At 41.4% G+C, this 19,247-nt stretch overlaps 1 protein-coding gene across 1 annotated transcript in view; it reads right to left on the bottom strand.

Moving 5' to 3' along the window:
- LOC150061301 (neurogenic locus notch homolog protein 2) overlaps nt 1–19,247 on the bottom strand; it is a 144,912-nt gene that overhangs the window by 61,483 nt on the left and 64,182 nt on the right. The window contains exons 3-5 of the mRNA XM_090334175.1: nt 17,712–17,971; nt 13,407–13,742; nt 3,034–3,156 (exon numbers count right to left, since the gene is read on the bottom strand). Coding sequence (XP_090190301.1) covers nt 3,034–3,156; nt 13,407–13,742; nt 17,712–17,971 — 719 coding nt within the window. The remainder of the gene's footprint in view (nt 1–3,033; nt 3,157–13,406; nt 13,743–17,711; nt 17,972–19,247) is intronic.

Genomic DNA, 19,247 nt, shown 5'->3' with positions numbered 1-19,247 from the left:
CAAGTGGTAAAGCAAACAAACAAACAAGTGATAGTGACCAGGTCCTGAATTTAAATCTCAGTATAGGCACAAAAATTAAAACACAGAAGATTCCTAAGTGTCCATTTGTTTAAACTGAATACCTAGGTTTCTCAGCCATATGATCTTATTCTTTTCCAGAAGGCCACAAATTTCATTGCCTTTCCTACTAGCCTAGTGCAATCCCTCCTTTCCTATCAAAAGCCAAACTAAACAGTTCATACTTCAACTCTACAGCTGAAAATTGCAAAGGGAATTATGAATAAAGTTGTAATCAAGTTTTTTTAGATATGGTGGGGGGGGGGGGGAAGTACCAGAATAGAAAACATTCTGTAATGTGAACTTCTAACCTCAAAGTAACCAACCAGAGTCCTGAAAAGCAAATCAGAAGATCCTGTAATAAATAAACTGAGAACTTATGACCCACTAGAGAGACTAAAAAAATCTTTAAAAAGCGAAAATTTAAAAAAAAAGACCAGTTTGGGTTGGGAGGATGGCCTGGTGATGGAGTGCTTACCTAGAATGCATGAAGCCCTGGGTTTGATTCCTCAGTACCACATACACAGAAAAAGCTGGAAATGGTGCTATGATTCAAGTGGTAGAACACTAGTCTGGAGAAAGCCCAAGGAGAATGCCTGAGTTCAAGAACCAGGACAGAAAGTGAGGGGAGAGGGGAGAGGGAGAGGAAGAGGAAAAGGGAGAGGGAGAGGGGGAGGGGGAGGGGGGAGAGGGAGAAAGAAAGAAAGAAAGAAAGAAAGAAAGAAAGAAAGAAAGAAAGAAAGAAAGAAAGAAAGAAAAGAAAGAGACAGGGAAAGAGAGAGGGAAAGGGAGAAGGAAAGAGAGAGAAAAAGAGAGAAAGAAAAAGAGAGAAAGAGCAAGAGAGAGAGAGAAAGAGAGAGAGAGGGGGAAGGAATGAGAGAGAGAAAAGAGAAAGACAGAAAGAGGGAAGAAGGAGGGAAGAGAAGGGAAGGAGAGAGGGAAGAAAGGAGGAAGGGAACAAAGAAGACCAGTTTTGAGCTTAAATTTGGAACCCGAGAAGCCTAGATTCAAACACTAACTCAATCACTATTTGCCTTGGGCAAAATATTTAACGTTTTTAAATTGTGCATAATCATTTACAAAAAGGATAGTCAGTAAATTTCATTCCCAATAGATTTTACAAACACTATACACAATAAAACACTGTGATTAACACATTATAGGATTAATGATTATTATCTAACTCCTATGCTCCAGCCCCAATCACTTCTGGAAATCACATGAAGAATACAAAAGTAATCTGAACCTAGAGCTCCAAGGACCTGAGTTCAAAACCTACTATTGGCACCAAAAGAACAAAGAAGAGAAGGAAGAAAAAGACAAAAGAGAAAAAAGAAAGGATGAGAAAGTGTGAGGAAGGAAAGGAGAGGAGGTGGGGGAGAAGAGGGGAAGGGGAGGAGAGAAGGAGAAGGGGAGAAAGACAGGAAGAGAGGGAGGAAGAGAAGGGAGGAAGGGAAGGAAGGAGATCAGCAACTATATTACAACTCCATCTCATCTTCATCAGCATCAGAAGCCCAGGATCACTCAGTCATCCTCCCACAGGGCGAAGAAAATTTGAATAGGCAGATTCCTCACCAGTATCTCATTCTACCCAATACTATTGTGAATATTTTTTAAATTTCAAATTTTCTAGCTATTATTTGTCAAGTGATTAACTTTATAGTAGATTAACTTTGGGGGAAAAAGTCTTCTGAAAAGTCTATGATAGAAATGGCAGAAGTCATAGCAAATAAGACAGAAAGTACAGAAGTTTGAAGAGAAGTCCTGGGAGCTTTGAGGGAAAGTCCAGTTTCTAGGGAAATCCAGTGAAGTACACACAGAAAGGACAGCTTGAGCATTAACAGCAGAAATGCAGGCTCTGCCAGAGAAGTCAGGTTATGCAAGTTTTACATCCTTGCTAGCTTTTTCTAGTCATAGTCTGTCTATGGCATAAATAATTAGATGCTAAGATAAGGAAAACCTGAAGAACATCCAGTATAAATGACTATAAGCTTCCACCAAGACTTCTTCACAGAAGATGGCCTATCACTGGATCTGTAGCTTCTTCTAATCTCAACTTATTCCTTAAGCTAAGCCAATCTTCTCTCTCTCTATATAGATAGATAGATAGATAGACAGACAGACAGACAGATATAGATATATATCACTCTCTCAGAAAGAAAGGCTTAGGCTTCATCCCTTTATCAGTTATTAAGTGTCTCTTCTTTCAATAGATAAATAGGTCTGTATTACAGAAATAAAACCACATGTCTGCATACAATCATTCACCTTTAAAAACACAAAGAAAAACTCCATCTAAGTTGGTATGAAAAACTGCCAAGCAGCTGTGAAAGAAAGCAAGACCTCTCTTCTGAAGTCAGGCAGAAAAACTTACCTTTTTCCTATCTGTAAAAAGAGAAAAGAGAAAGGAAAAGCAGAAATGGAGGATGCATGCAATAATGATGTCATTAAGAGTGTCTGCCCAACCCTTTAAACACAACTGACAATACACAAGAGTAAGAGCTTCTCTACTTAACTGCATAATGTATGTGGGAATGAAAACTTTTTGTTTTTGAATTTTATTTTGATTTTTAAATATTTTACTACTACTACTACTACTACTACTACTACTGACCAGGCTTGTTCAAAACCATGTATAATAAACCCACAACTAAGAGGGCTTATTGTATTCTGGAATTTTCTCAAATACTTATTAAGTATATTCTCTGTGTTAGACAATGTGTTGTGGTTTCTACATAATAAGCTCAGGGGTCAGTCACGTGACTCTGTCACATCTGCCATGACATGAACACCAATACCTGTGGAAACATGTTTTCTCGAGTGAGCAAAGGTGAGCCCCTGGGATTACCACAATGCATGGAGATCCCTGCTTGTTCACACACTGCTCTCACAGGAACACTAAAATCATTTGTCCATGGAGCCTATTTCACCAACCAACTGATCCACCATCAACCCACACCTGGGCTATGTACAGACCTGTCCACTGAGGGGGGCAACGGCAGTTGTAAGTGTTGACCCCATCCACACAAACCCCTCCATTCTGACAACGGTGGTTAGGGCAGTCGTCAATGTTTCGCTCACAGGTGCTGCCTTCAAAGCCTAGTGAGAGAAGAACAAAAGAAAAAGATGAGTCCTCATACAAAGGTATTCACTCTGCTCTCATCCACAGGGCACGGTCTTCTGACAGACTTGCTTTGTGATTTTAGTTCAATCTCTAACAGGCACTCAACATAGGACCCAGGTATTAGAAAACTCCCCAATCAGGGTAAGGGGTCAGGAGGTACAGAAATGGATGGACAAAGGTTGAGCAAATGAAGCAGTGGTACTCACTAGACAGTGCTGAAATGAACTATACAAATCGTGCGTGGTGACCAGAGGGAAAAGCTAGGAAAGTGTGAGGCAAGGAGTGACATTATTCAAAAGGAAATTTACTCTTTATCTGACTTATGAACTGTAACCCCTTAATACACCATCATCATAGTAACAATAAAAAATGTTACAAACAAACAAAAACAAAAACAAAAAAAAAAAAAAAAAAAGAGGGCCAGGAGTTTGGTTTAGTGGCAGAGTGCTTGCCTAGCATGCATGAAGACACGGGTTCGATTCCTCGGTACCACATACATAGAAAAAAGCCAGAACTGGTGCTGAGGCTCAAGTGGTAGAGCTCTAGCCTTGAGAAAGTCCAAGGACAGGGCTCAGGCCCTGAGCTCAAACCCAGGACTGCCACCCCCCCCTAAAAAAAAAAACCAAAAGAAAGAAAGAAAGAGACAGAGAGAGAGAGAGAGAGAGAGAGAGAGAGAGAGAGAGAGAGAGAGAGAGAGAGAGAGAGAGAGAGAGAGAGAGCGCGAGCTCTTCTTCTTCTTCTCTGGATTGTCTAGCTATCTAGACAGTCAGAGTGATCCATTATACCACACACCTTCATAAGTACTTCACAAATATTCCAAAGTGTTTCCATGAAATAAAATTCTTGGGAAGACTAATGTTTGAGATGGATAGTAATTGATCCTAAAAACTAAGATATTAGATACTCCCCAGCTCCATATGGGACTACAAGAAAAAAAGAGATGAAAAATAATTTAATTAAATATATTACTCTTATTTTGTTTTCCCTTTAGATGATAGGTCAGAGGCCCTAAAAATGGGGGCAGAGGGCCGGGAATTTGGCCCATTGGTAGAGTGCTTGCCTAGCATGCATGAAGAAAGACCCAGGTTTGATTCCTTGGTACCATATACACAGAAAAAGCTGGAAGTGGTGCTGTGGCTCAGGTGGTAGAACTCTAGGCCTGAGAATGCCCAAGGACAGTTCTCAGACCCTGAGTTCAAGCCCCAGGACTGGCAGTCAGTCAGTCAATCAATCAATAGGGGCAGATGGAAAGAAAAAAAGAAAGGAAGAGGATGTACAAAAATAGTGAAGTTAAAGCATGAAGGCATATTAGATCTCCAGGTTATGACCTATAAACTATTTCATATGAAGTGACAAACTCTGAATCAGCTTCTGTGTCTATAAAAACGGGACTGATTCCACTTGCCCAACCAGCCTTTCTGGATTGTTCTTAGTACCATATCATGAGCAAAGTACTACAGTCTCAGAAAGTGGGATGGTACTGATACTAATTAAACTTCCAGTACTTCAAATTCTTCACATTTATCTCTACATATGAATGGTGTATTTATAATGTGGCTCCCTTCATCTACAGTTTTCCTTTTTAGAAAGACAAAAGTAAAACACAAAACCTTATCCCAACTGATTGTAGTATGGTCTTCTATAATTTATATATTTGGCTTCTTTCTTTTCTCTTGCTACTAAATTTCTGGCGTAATACACAGAAGGCTACCAGCTTTAAGGCAAAAGAATGTTCAATATGGTATGACTAGATAATTACATTTCTTCAAATGTCTCTTAAAGATGTTCTTATCTCATGGAAGTAGAGCTGTGGCAAAAAAAATAGTACAGTGGTGAACAAAGAAGCTTAGGGACAATGTAGCCAGGCCCTGAGTTCAATCTCCATTACTGTCATGCACACACCTAAAAAAAAGGTCTCTTATGCTGAAAACATTCATTGGGTCTTTCAGTAGACTTTGGTTGAGTGCTTCTGGGGCACATACAGCCATGATGAGGCTGATACTGAACCAACTTGCTCTAGTCATTCCTTATCACAAACAACTATAAATTCCACCTGTGCTTTGCTATCCTAAAATATGGGCAGGGTTCCTCTAAGTACCATGGCAGTCAGAAGAATAAGTCTAAACCAAGTGGCCAAAAATATTACCCAGAAAGCCATCAAAGGAAATTACTTTATGAAAGGTAGAATCTGTAAGCTTGATTCAGGAAATTTACTTCTTCAGGTATGTGGGCACTCAGTCCATTCAAGCAGCTGAATCACTAAGCAAGCCTCAGATTGTGGAAATATATACTTGGATTTGTTGTTATGTGGGTGTGCCAACAGTGGAGCGTGAACTCAGAGTCTTTCACATGGCTTTTTTGCTCAAAGCACACAGTCTACCACTGTTAGCTTTTTGCTGGTTGAAAGTCTCTGGGATTGATCTGCCCAGAGTTGGTTTTGAACCTCTGTCCTCGGACCTCAGCCTCCTGAGTAGCTAGGATTACAAGCATAAGCCACCAGCAACCAGCTAACACTTGGATCTTCAGAAGTTTATCTTATCATTCATATTTGTCTAATCATATGAAAATCTTGCAAATGGCTAGTGAGCCAAAAACTGATGAAATGTTTAAACCCACTTCTAATTATGATAAAGTGAAGCCAAAACTTCAGCTCTACCATACAGCAGCTGCTGGGGAGAATGAAATCTGAGTTCCTAAGTCAACTGCTCTTAAAAAGACACTCTTTAGAAAAGCTCAAGTGAGGATTTTGGATGGACGAGTGGGGCTTCTGGCCAGCCACTGCTAGAACTTGGGTGGTCTAGTGGTGTTCTAGAATCATGAATGGTCGTCTTTTCTCCTTATCACTCCAATGCCAAAGGCCAAAAATAGTTGAATGGGTGTCAGGAAAGTGGCAAAGTCCCTGTAGCTAAACTATAAAAATAGAAATGGACCCTGACTTACATTAGCCAATGTTAACAAATGACTGGATTCACTAATGACAGACAAACTGAGAAAGCTGTTGAGAAGCAAGGAGGAATGGGTAACAACTAATAAAGGAAACATGGTTTCTTCTGAAGTATCAAATATTATAAATATTCTATTATAAAATCACAGTATTGGTTACATGTATCTATTTATGTGTGTGTGTGTGTGTGTGTGTGTGTGTGTGTGTGTGTGTGTGCGCGCGCGCGCGCGTTCCTATACTGGGGCTTGAACTCAGGGCTTTGTGTTCTCCCTTGGTTTTTGTGCTTAGGGCTAGTGTTCTATTACTTGAAATTCCCCTTCCACTCTACTTTTTGCTGGCTAACTGGAGATAAAGAATATCATGGAGGGGCAGACTTCAAACTGTGGTCTCAGTTTGTCTCCTGAGTAGTTAGAATTACAGGCCTGATTCACCAGCACTAGTCTGATAACACCTTACTTATTTAAAAAATAAGTAAAAAGCCATTTTCTCCTACAATTTACAAAATGGTATGGTATGCAAATTGTCTCAATAAAGTTGTTCAAACTACTGAACATATATTAGCTAATATTAGGTATCAATGGAATTGCAGCATCCATTAGAGATTATCTGCTCTATTTATGCTACAGAGAAGGAAGGCAGGGCCATTTTGCTGGCTTCCCTGTGGTTGCATGGGCAAACATGAACCGAACCAGTTGTATTCAATATGTTTTCTGGGACTTCTATGTCATTTTCAACAATCTGAAAAACTGACCTTAAGTCCAAGTTCCTGTGTCTGAGGTTTAAAAAAAAAAAATAAGCTAAATCATTTCTCCTCTTAAGCTAAGACAGGATTTATGGAGAGAGAGAGAGAAAGCGAGCTTCTGAACTTTTTGGGGGGAAAAGCTAGCAAATTCTTGCAAAAGTCTCTCCAAAGATCAGGGGAAAGGCAGTAAGTTGCAGTACAGTCATTTCTTAAAAATATATTTTAAGTTTGCAGAGGAAAGGGAAGCAGACAAGCCTGTAGACCTGTGGGTGGGATGGGTGTGGCTGAGTCATGGAAGGTCTCATATAGCCACACAAAAAGGAGTCTACTACTCAAAGCCAACTGGAGTCCTTAAAAGGCCAAAAGGAGAGAAATTAAACTTTAGAAGGAATATTTTAAGACTGTGCTGTTACAAAGCTGTGGGCCACTTCTGTGATTAATGATGGTCGTAGTGAGTGTAGTGAGCTTGACATCCCCCAAGGAGAGCAACGTCAGGTCCTGGGGGGCTTGAGGGTGGAGAGCAACAAGAGAGAGGACTGCGGGAAATGCGATGACATATAACTAGTATGCTCTCCAGCCAGGTGGGGAGTCCTTGGGGGAAGCTTCCCTATACAGAGACAAAAGAGAGGGGCTAGAGACAGGAATACCTGGAAGTGGAGAAAAGCAAAAGAGAGGCTGCATCCTTTCCACCACCTGCAGGAAGAAGTCTGCCACAGCAGCTAAACTGCCAAGTTATGATCTGATTGGTATACTATTCAAAAGAATGCCCATGTTCCTGAGTATGAAACTACAAAAGGGACCGTTTTCTAACTGGTCTTAACCTCAGTGAAGAACAGTAGACACCAAAGCTACAAAAGATACACAGGTTTTATTTAATGAATAGGATGGCATGTATAGCCAGCCTGTGAAGTATGGAGGTTCCCTGCAAAGGACAAACCTTCAATGACAAAAGAAGGCATATCAGGCAGCTTTTATAAAGTTTAAAAGAAACTGAAGCTGGGCACTGTTGGTTCATGCTTGTAATTCTAGCTACACTGGAGGCTGAGATCTGAGGAATGGTATTTGGAGCCAGTCCAGGCAGAAAAGTCAATGATACACTATCTCCAATTAACCAGCAAAAAAATGCCAGACTAGAGGCATGGCTCAAGAAGCAGTGTCCACAGTGAGAAGCCAAAATGACAGTGCCAAGACCTGAACTCAACTCTCAGTACCAGGATGTAAAAGGGGGAGGATGGGAGGAATATGCAAGACTCAAAACTTATACTGTTTTCTGGTTACTTGTGCTACTAACAAAAACATCCACAATCACAAAACTAGCCTAGTTCATTATCTCCCCATTGGTTGGCCTGGGTCTCAAAATACTGGAGAGGGGGCAGGGAGTTTGGCCTAGTGGTAGAATGCTTGCCTAGCATGCACGAAGACCTGGGTTCGATTCCTCGGTACCACATACATAGAAAAAAGCCAGAAGTGGTGCTGAGGCTCAAGTGGTAGAGTTCTGGCCTTGAGAAAGTCCAAGGACAGTGCTCAGGCCCTGAGCTCAAGCCCAGGACTGGCAAAATAAAATAAAATACTGGAGAGGGTGAATTTCTTTCACACTGAGTTTTGCACATACAGTCAGTGGGGCTGACACTTCAGCTGAGTACGTTACAGGATAGAAGCTGAGGAAGCATCTGGGTTATTAGTAGCTGCTGATCAAAGGAGAAGATGGAATGTGGTTCCTTGATTCCATTCTATTAGTTCCCTCTTGACAAATATCCCTTTCCCTCCCTCCGTGAAGAAATATTTCTTTCTAGTCATGCAGGATGAGTCATTTTTGCAGCTTTAATTCTTTCCTTATGAGTCCTACAGTAATAAAGCCAACCCATAGTAACTACGGTACTTTTTGCCAAAAGAATTACACCATCCATTACTAACCAGTTAAATAGGATCACTAGTATCTGAGCTATACACTGACTCTCAGTGTTGAAAAGGATTCTACAATTCTTCTTCTGTGTATATAGACAGGTGTGAGATGTATGACTCTAGGACAGATGTGTGACAATGAGAAGATTAAGGCTGCATTCTCCATGCTAGGACATGATAACATACTCTTACAGTCCTGCCAGTCAGGGAAGATCTGTGAGCCTCTACACAAGGCACATGCAGGCACTGTGTTTAGGTGTTGAGGACAGTGACCAGTGAACAAACACAAAAGATCTTACAGCTTTCATTCTGGAGAGGGAAAGAAAGAGGTGGCAGAACTTGGAAAAGATAGACAATAAACAATAGATGTAATGAAGTAAATTATACAGTACAAATTATATGCTGAGAAGATAAGTGTCACAGAAAAAGAAAACAGAAAGCAGACTAGGGTCAGTAATTAAAGGGGTGGGGGATATGGTTATAATTTTAAATAGAGTGGTCAGGGTATGCCTCAATTAGAAGTACTTGCAATGTGATGGGAAGCAGCAATTTAGGAGTTGCAAAATACCTTGACAGGCTGCTTTTGCTCCCTGCTGACTTGATGTCCCCCATTGTTACAGCTGAACTAATAACTCTCCTGTGGAGATGGTAACTGTAACTTTAAGAGGCTTTCAATCTCTAGAATGGAGCAGAGAACAGCTGAAGGAGGGGAAGGATGCAGTGCATTTTCTAAAGGACTTTTACAAAGGAAATGATTCCCAGTCACCATTTCCATATGTGAAAATCAATAGACTCCTTCCCAAATTCACTTGGGTTACAAGAACAATATCATAAATCAGGCACAAAAGTCCTGAGTTCAAATCTCAGAACTGAGAAAAAATTAAAATAAATTCACATTTATTTGAAGGGGTGCTTGCTGCGTCATCTATTATTTGGAATTCTCTGTTACTTTTCTTCTGTAGCATGTATCCAAACTGAAGTCATCTGTTTTAGATCATGGGTCCTTGCCAGCAAGACCTAACTATTTAACTATCTTTAAATATCTGAACAATGCTAGTCACATGGATTGTATTGTATGTACCAATACTGCTGGGTTACAATTAAATATATCCCACTGTACTTAAAATGTGAACATATTTTTATTAAAACCAAATAGCTCAAACATTTAAGAAAAAGTTTTGAGCTGAGTGCCAATGCCTCATACCAGTGATCCTAGTTACTCAAGAAGCTGAGATTTGAGGATCAGGGTTCAAAGTTAGTAGGAGCACACAAATCCATGAGTCTAATCTCCAATGAACCAACAAAAGCTGGAAATGGAACTACATGGCTCAAGAGGTAGGGCACCAACCTGGAGCAAAAAAGCTAAGGATAGATGTGAGGCCCTGAGCTCAAATCCCAGTACTGGCACAAAAGAAGAGAAGGAAAAAAGGGAGGAAGGATGGAGAGAAAAAGAAAGGGTAGGAGGAGGAGGAAGAAAAGGAAGAGGAGGAAGAAGGGGAGGAGGAGGAGTCGGAAGAGGAAGAAGAGGAAGAGGAGGAAGAGGAGGAGGAGGTGGAGGAGGAGGAGGAGGGAGGCAGAGAGGGAGAGAGGCAGAGAGGGAGAGAGGGAGAGGGAGAGGGAGAGAGAGAGAGGCAGAGAGGCAGAGGCAGATAGGCAGAGAGATGGGAAGAAGAAAAAAGTCTCACATCCCCACATCTTTGGATGAAGTAGGTGAGCAACACAGTGTAATTCAGTAAAGTACAAAACGTCTGGGTTTTGAAAATAACCTGCTCGCTTCAAGGCCTGGCAGAAGTTATGTCTCAGTTCTGCAAACTTCAGTTACCAGAGAAAACTGGAAAAACAGTATCTATCTAGCCTCAAGGTTTTTGTGTGATTAAGCTAAACAGTCATGATAGTACCTAATCATACCTGAATCATAAAAGACATCAAATGTTATTTTTTCTCTGCCAAATCATCTCTGCTTGCATCCTATCTTAATCCTGTGTGAGCACGTGCACAAGTGCGCTCTCTCTCTCTCTCTCTCTCTCTCTCACACACACACACACACACACACACACAGAGGCACATACAACCTGTGAATAAACCCCCTTGCTTTACATGATAAACAGAGCATCAGAACCCAGTCCACCTTACTCCACCCCCACCGCCCTGGTTATTTCTTGCCTCTCACCATGGAGTTTCCTGGTTATTTCCTTCGCTAGGAGGAGACACATTCCCCTCTGACAGATCTTTTCCTGGACACACTAAGAATTCCCTGAGGTTCTTATCATGGCCAAAGGATAACAATGCAACAATGGGAGTGAATAATCACTCTCTCCCAGCTAAAAACTTCCTTTATTGACTTCTCTAACTTCCCGTCAATATCTAGCTGCCAAATCAAACCTCCTGCTCTGGGCGACTATTAAAAGGAAATTTCTTAAAACTGAAGTGGCATATAGCCTTCAACAATAAATCACACTACCTTGAGCCACTTGAGCCATTACAGCACTAGACTATTAAGAATGTTTATAATATTAAAATATTTACAAAACTTAAAGTTGTTTATATTTCTATTTCTGTCCTTAAAGTGCAAACATACACACACACAGGAGCAAAAAGCTATCTTTCAATTATTCCTATTAGATAATGTGGATGATAGTAATGTTATGTTAATAAATATTTATTTGGCATCCAGACAGTATCATGTATGTTTATTGAAAGAGAAAGTAAAAGCAATATAATTAAACAGCATGTTTAGTGACTTAGTAAAACTATATCAAGTTCTCATTTAGATTATAAATAGTGACTTAGAATTGCTGGATCCTGGAAATATAATACAGTACCTACAACCCAGCTGACAGTCAATAAATTTTTACCAAATGAAACAAATTACCATTTAGTTTTATAGGAATCAACAACCTATGAACTTTAGTCCCCAAAAGATAATACACACAAATCATTATATGCAAAATGTATCCACCACCCTAGAATCTAAGATTCACACTCTGAAAGAGTAACTATAACTTCTTTTTAAGCCAGTTTTGCTTATTTAGCACATTACACCCTCCACCCCCAGTTTTCCTTCTTTTGTTTTTGTACTAAGCATATTTGTATAAAAACAGGATCTTTGTTGCTTAGTAATTCATCTGCTCCAGCTGCTGGTACTCTGTTCCCAATCAAAATTCTTGGTTTTCAGCCTCCTCATCACTTTTATAAGGAGTGAAGTGAACTGGCCAGCCTGGCTCCTTTCCCATCTCTGAAGAACACCAGGCGCTGAGCTGAGCTCCACACACTGCCCTTCTGTTAGTTTCTAGGTTCCATTGTATTGTATGTATGCAGGGTAAAGTATTAAACCATCCAAGAGCATGAAAAAGTTGAACGGAATTAATTCCTAGTTTCTAATACCTTGTCTATCAGAGCTCATCAAAAAGTGTCCATGGAAGTTGGCACTCATAGTTCACGAATCCTAGCAACCCAGGAGGCTGAGATCTGATGATTAAATTGGGAGCCAGCCAAGTCTGAGGGACTCATCTCACACAAAAAGCCAGAAGTAAGTTGTGGCTCAAGTGATAGAGTGCTAGCCTTGAGCAAAAGAGTTCAGGGAGAACATGCAGGCCCAGTTAAAGCCTCAGTATAAACACAAGCAAACAAACACATACAGTGCCCAGGGCCAGAAGTGTAGCCTAGTGGTTGAGTGCGTGTCTAGCGTGCCAAAGCCCTAATTTCAATTCCTTGGTACCATATACACAGAAAAAGTTGGAAGTGGTGCTATGGCTCAAGTTATAGAGCGCTAGCCTTAAGAAAGTCCAAGGACAGTGCCCAGGCCCTGAGTTCAAGCCCTAGGACTGGCCAAAAAGAAAAAAGAAAAGAAAAGAAAGGAAAAAGTACCCCTTAAAACTAATTTGTTAAGCTAAAACCCTTTGTACAATGAGTGAAAGATAGTAAATATATACACAAAAAGAAAAAATAAGAAAAAAATGTATTGCATAATAGAGGACCCCCTGTCCCAGTTTCAAAATTCTCTAGCTTCAAGGTAAGGAAGGGTCACTCTAAAACCAGAGAGGAAACATGGATACTCATACACACACACACACACACACACACACACACACACACACACACACACACACGTATATGGGAGAGGGTTCTGGGCCAGGAGCCCAGGGAAAAATCAAGAAGAGTAGAAGGAGGAGGGGTACACGTTTATGTGGATAGGAAAATAGTAAGTTGCTCCATCAAGAGCAAAGCATATGGGAAAGCTGGTCACCCACTCACTCTTAGTGTCATTCCATCTTAACGCACTTTATTAATCACAGACATGCACACATATGTTCCAATGTCTAATTCTCATAATGTCCTTCTCCATTCTAGATCTGCCTAACTCTTTCCCAGAGCTGTTTCTCCAAAAGGGACAATGAACAATTTCCTAGGCACTCATCATTATCAACTCTGACATGTTATAAATTACCTCCTAGCCTGTTTATGGACCACAGTGAGCCCATAAAACCCCTCCCTCAACAGCAGCCCACCCCATAGGAAATTCTCACTTCCTCTTTTCCCTGCTTTAGGGAACTTCCTGCAAGAATTACTGGGGCACTGGCCACCTTCTTCCTGTGACTGCTTGGTCCCCAATCACAGGATACTGGGGAGCTCCTTACCTGGAAGGCAGTTGCATTCAAAGGTGAAGTCACCAGTCTGCCGGCAGGTGCCTCCATTGCCACAGGGGGAGGGTGCACAGGGCACATAGGGGCTGTCACAGTGCTGGCCAGTGAAGCCCTGGGGACACTGGCACTGGTAAGAGCCAGGCAGGTTGAGGCAGGTGCCACCATGCTGGCACTGTCCTGGGATGTCACATTCATTGACATCAACCTCACACTTCTGTCCTGTGAAGCCTGCAGGGCACTTGCAGGAGAACTGGTTGTCCACAGTGGTACAGGTACTTCCATTTGCACATGGGTGAGACAGGCAGGTATCAGTCCACTGGCACAGCTTCCCTAAAGGAAAGATAATAGAACTCAGAACCCATCGCAGAACCACAAGCAACCCATTCCCAACAGGGGACAGACGGTACGCATGCTCAAAGATTCCCAATGCTCTTTGATTTTACAAATCAGAGGCTCCTTAAGACGTATTTCAGAACTTTTCTCGGGTCATAGATGAGACTCAAAGAGTCAGCGGATGGAGCTCATGAGGGGACTGAAGGCTAACCGTAGGAAGCTCTGCAGAATCCTATCAGACACTATGGCTCAGACCACCTTGGTCTCTCACACCTCTCTGTTGTAGTACAAGCTGCTCATTTGGAGGGCAGCTTCTTCTTTTGATTTAACTAATGAACTCTCCTTTATCCTGACAACTCTGTTCAACAGACACAACTTTCCTTCTTTCCTTCATTTCTTCCTTCTTTTTCCCTTCCTCCCTCCCTGCCTCCCTCCTTCTCTTTCTTTTTGGTGCCAGTACTGGGGTTTGAACTCTGGCTTTGTTCTTTCCCTTACCTTTTCCCCACACTACTGGCCCTCTACCACTTGAGCCATAGCACCAGTTCTGGCTTTTTGCTAGCTAAGAGTCTCGGACTTTCCTGCCTGGGTTGCTTCTAACTGTGATCCTCAGTTGTCTCCTGAATAACTCAAATTACAGGAGTGAGCCACCAACACACTATTTTATAAAGTTGTCCAAACATCCCCAATACCCATTCAAGTGGGCTGCATCCTTCTATGATAGCAGCTGCTATATGAGTGGAGCCTGGTTCCCCATGATAGGCCTCAAGACATGTTCACTGAAGGAACAAAATAGACTGAAACTTTCTGTAATATGTGGTTACTAAGTAGACTTTTAAGATGACAGAAACAAGTCTGTACTATCTCTACTTCTTAAAACACATACGTGTTGTCTGGAAATCTTTGCTGTCATAGCTATTGTTAAAAAAAAAAAAAAAAAAAAAACAACATCAGATGTGGGCAGATGCTATTCTCTGCACAACCAAAGAAGCAGAAGCTGTCACTTGGACAGGGTTTGGAACAATGTAGAGAAGCCCAATGTGTGAATTCACAGAAAGCAAAGCAGATTCTCTGAGAGACAAGAGAGGAAGATAGAGACAGGGAGAAATATGCCCATGTTTCTACTAAGTTCAGAACTCAGTGTTTGTTTGTTTTTCCTTTCATTAGTCTGTCTGCCTCTTATTTTGTTTTGTTTTTTGAGACAGGATTACCATAATATAGCCCAGGCTGGCCTCCTGCTTTACTGCCCATGTGCCAGGATCATGAGTGTGTTTTACCATGCCCAGCTTCTAACCTAAATCTTTTATTTTTTGGAAAAACAAGACATGAAAGCATACTGAATTTGTTAATATGTCAACTAGTGTTCTATATCTTTGAGCCCCACAGAAAGACAAACAAAGAAGACAGCTTTGCTAAATAGGAAGAGATAAGGCACATAAGCACAGAAAAATGCTCTCTGCTTATTGAGGAATGTCAGATCCAAAAGGGAAAGGTTCAATACAAATCTGAGCACAGTACCTATAGCACAGCGCTGAGCAGAGAGAAAAAAAAAAAGGACATTTTTGTTCTTGTTTTTCCCTTCATTCCTCTGAGAGATACTTAACAATGGGAAAGTGATAGAAAGCCAGGAGCTGGTGGATCACACCTGTAATCCTAACGACCTGGGAGAGTGAGATCTGAGGATCATGGTTCAAACTGGCATGGCAGGAAAGTTTATGAGACTCTTATCTACAATAAACTACTCAGAAAAAGCTGAAAGTGTGGCTCACGTGGAAGAGCATTAGCTTTGAGGAAAAGGAACTTAGGGACAGCATGCAGTCCTTCATGGCCCAGGATTGGCCAAAAAAAAGAAAAAAAGAAAAAAGGAAGGGAGGGAGGGAGGGAGGGAGGGAGGGAGGGAGGGAGGGAGGGAGGGAGGAAAGCTAGCTAATAGAAACATGTAACTTTTGTTAAGTGTGGATATCAGATGACCTAATAAAATCTGACTAGGTAAGGTAAAGGGATCTCACAAAAAAATGAGATGGATGAACTGGTCCTGGATAATCCTCAAAGTGATAGGACTCAAAATATGTACAAAATATGTAATTGCAATAGAATGTGACACAAAAAATAATAAAACTTAGCTGGGTACAAATGTGAGACACTTGTAATTCTAGCTACTCAGAAGACTGAGATCTGGAGGACTGTGATATGAGGCCAGCCCAGGAAGAAACATTCATGAAATTCCATCCCCCAAACCTCCAGTAAAAAGCAAAGGTGGGGCCAGGAGTTTGGCCTAGTGGTAGAGAGCTTGCCTAGCATGCACAAAGACCCGGACTCAATTCCTCGGTACCACATACATGGGGGGAAAAAGCCGGAAGTGATGCTGTGGCTCAAGTGGTAGAGCTTTAGCCTTAAGAAAACCCAAGGACAGTGCTCAGGCCCTGAGCTCAAGTCCAGGACTGACAAAAAAAAAAAAAAAGCAAAGGTGGAGGCAAGGTTCAAGTGGCAGAGGGCCCAGACTAGTAAGGATGAGGCTTTGAGTTCAAACTCTACTTTGTACCTTCATTCTTTACTCTTTTTTGGGGGGGGGGTAATAAACAGAGGGGTTACAATTACATACATAACATTCTTTACTTTTTATAGAATAAAATGATAAAAATAAGTGTAAAGAAAAATAGATAAACGTGGTAACCAATTGTCTAAAGGAAACATGAAAAGGTCATTAAGACAAAGTTTTACAAACACCAACCAATCACTATTTGTAAAAAAAAAAAAGACCATTCCATGCAAAGAGTTTTGCAACTTCATGGCAGCAATAGGAAGTATGCCAATTTCAGGAAATGATGAGAGTTTTCGTGTGATCTGGCCTAGATGCTTGTGGTTATGTAAGGCTATGAAAACATACAAGTCTCAGACTGTGATAGACCATGGAGGCCAAGTAGGAGAGTTTACAGCTTATTCTACAGATAGCAGAAAATCAGGAGGCATTATAAGACAGTGAGCTTATTAGACCATTTGCATTTTTAACTGAAGATAACAAGATGACAGGTGAAGAGATGAAGAGAACAAAGGTTAAGAAGTTACCAGAAGATGCAGGCAAGAGATACTTTAACTACAGAGTTGCAGAGGAAATGGAGAGAGGTAGATGAGTGGGAATAATTCAGACGATGAGTGACTTTTTATTCCTTTGTGCTGGTACTAGGGCTTGAAAAATTCAAGGCCTGGATTTTGGGTGGTTAATTGGAGATGAGTCTCATGGACTTTTCTGCCTGAGTTGACCTCAAACTGAAATCCTAAGATCTTAGCCTTTTAGGCTCCTAAGATTGCAGGCACCGGCTACCAGTGCCTGGCTGAATGACTGACTTTAAGGGGAGTACAAATAGAGTTTCTATATCTGCATGTGTGGATAATGGTGTTATTTTTTTACATCAACATGTTGAACTTCTGAAACTTGTAGAATTTTTAAGGAGACAGGCACTAAGTAGAAATGAGCTCAATGGCCAGGTGGGGGTGGAGGACTCTAGAGAATCATCTGCGGGCATGAGGACAGTCACAGCTGAAGCCACTAAAGGTAATGAGATGCCCCAGTAGAGACAGAATATGGCTGAAAACAGTGTCTCAGGAATACAACTCAACAGTACAGACAAGGCCATGTGGAAGAAAATGGAGAACAAGAAATGCTTGTTTCTTGATATTTAGAGAGATTCTGGGAAGCATATTTCCTTTAATGAATTAACTTTGATACTCAATCTTGACATACATACCTAAAACAGGAAAGTGCTTCTATATCTTTAAACCATTTTTCTTTCTATATACCTTTTAAAATGCTCAAAGGAATGGAAGAGAGTGTTACAGAATGTTCCAGCTCCTGACCGTCATGTTATATGGGCACCAGAGCTAGACAACTCTTTGAGCCAGACGCTAAGATCAAAGGATGCAAAATAATGGTATTTGCCAAGAGAAGGACAGCAGGGACTTGCACATTACCTGTAAAGCCCATTTGACAGGTGCACTCATAGGTATCCCGGCTGAGTACGCGACAGGTGCCCCCATTCAGGCAGGGGGGAGACACAAAGCAGAGGTGAGAGTTTGAGTGCTGGCAGTCTTCCCCTGTGAACCCTGGGGCACACTGGCAAGTGGCTTTTCCCAACATGGCCTGGGCCACACAGGTCCCACCATTTTGGCATCGGTTTGTCTCACAGGGGTCTCGATGTTGACAATATTCTCCCAAGAATCCTTCTGGACATCTGAATTGGAAAAAGAAACAAAGGAGTCCATAAAAACACCTTTTGTAAGTCCAAAAATTAACGATAAAATGTCATATTCCACTCGAAAACATCAAATTGTCAATCAAAAGACCTAAAGGTACTGAACCAGGTACCAGCAGCTCACAGCTGTGATCCTAACTACTCAGGAGGCTGAGATCTGAGGAAAATGGTTCAAAGCCAGTCTGGGCAGGAAAGTCTGTGAAAATCTTATCTCCAATTAACCACCAAAAATCTGGAAGCTGAACTTATGGCTCAAGTAGCAGAGCACTAGCCTTGAGAGGAAACAAAACAAAACAAAACAAAACCCTAAAGGACAAGCACCTAGGTCCTGGTCAAGCCCCATTTCTATATACCCATATACCCTGAAAGTATAACCTGTAAAAATGCTTCACATTAGGAGGAGTACTTAGAGAACTTAACCACATACACCCAGGTCCTGATTCTTGGCAGGTGGTGGCTGATTAGTAGGTCTTCCACATCTATGAACATGACCATTAGTCAAAAGTAAGCCACACAGTATCTTTGTTCCTGTAGTTACAAGACTGGGTGATGTAACAGTACCTTTCCATGCAGCACTGTTCATTCTTGTCTGCCCAAATCCATTCACTTTCTCATTGGAACAAATCATTTGAGAGGATTAAGATGCTCACATGATAATGCATGGACTTGACCCCCTTTATCCTTCTAATTTAAAATGCACAAGACATCATGTGCTTTTTCTCAATTCATTATTGAGAAATGTTCCCCTTGAAACACCAAATTGGTGTGTGCATGACATTCTGGATTGCATTCAGGTGGCTAAGACTTCAAGAAAAAAGGAAAGGAGGTACACCAACTGCACAAAGGAGCATTTAACCATTAAGTTGTAGCCTTTCTTCCTCCTTTTATTTTTCTTTTTTTGTGCCAATATTGAAGCTTGAACTGAGGGCCTCAAGCTATTGCCTGATTTTTTTTTTTTCCACTCAAGACTGGGTCACAGCTGGAGGCAGTAGCTCACCCCTGTAATCCTAGCTACTCAGGAAGCTGAGATTTGAGGATCATGGTTCAAAGCCAGCCAGCCACTAAAGTCCATGAGACTCTTATCTCTAATTAACCACCAGAAACCTGGAAGTGGTGCTGTGGCTCAAGGGGTAGGATGGTAGCCTTGAGCTGAAGAGCCCAGGACCGGAAATCAAGCCCCATGACCAAGAAAAAAAAAAAAAAGACTGGATCACTTAAGCCATAGATCTACTTCCTGCTTTTTGCTGGTTAGCTG

The sequence above is a fragment of the Megascapheus bottae genome, chromosome 6, assembly GCF_031878675.1.
Source record: "Megascapheus bottae isolate mThoBot1 chromosome 6, mThoBot2.hap1, whole genome shotgun sequence".
Classification (NCBI taxonomy): Eukaryota; Metazoa; Chordata; class Mammalia; order Rodentia; family Geomyidae; genus Megascapheus; species Megascapheus bottae.
The sequence above is the reverse complement of the archived record's forward strand: the minus strand, read 5'-3'. Positions and strand labels throughout refer to the sequence as shown.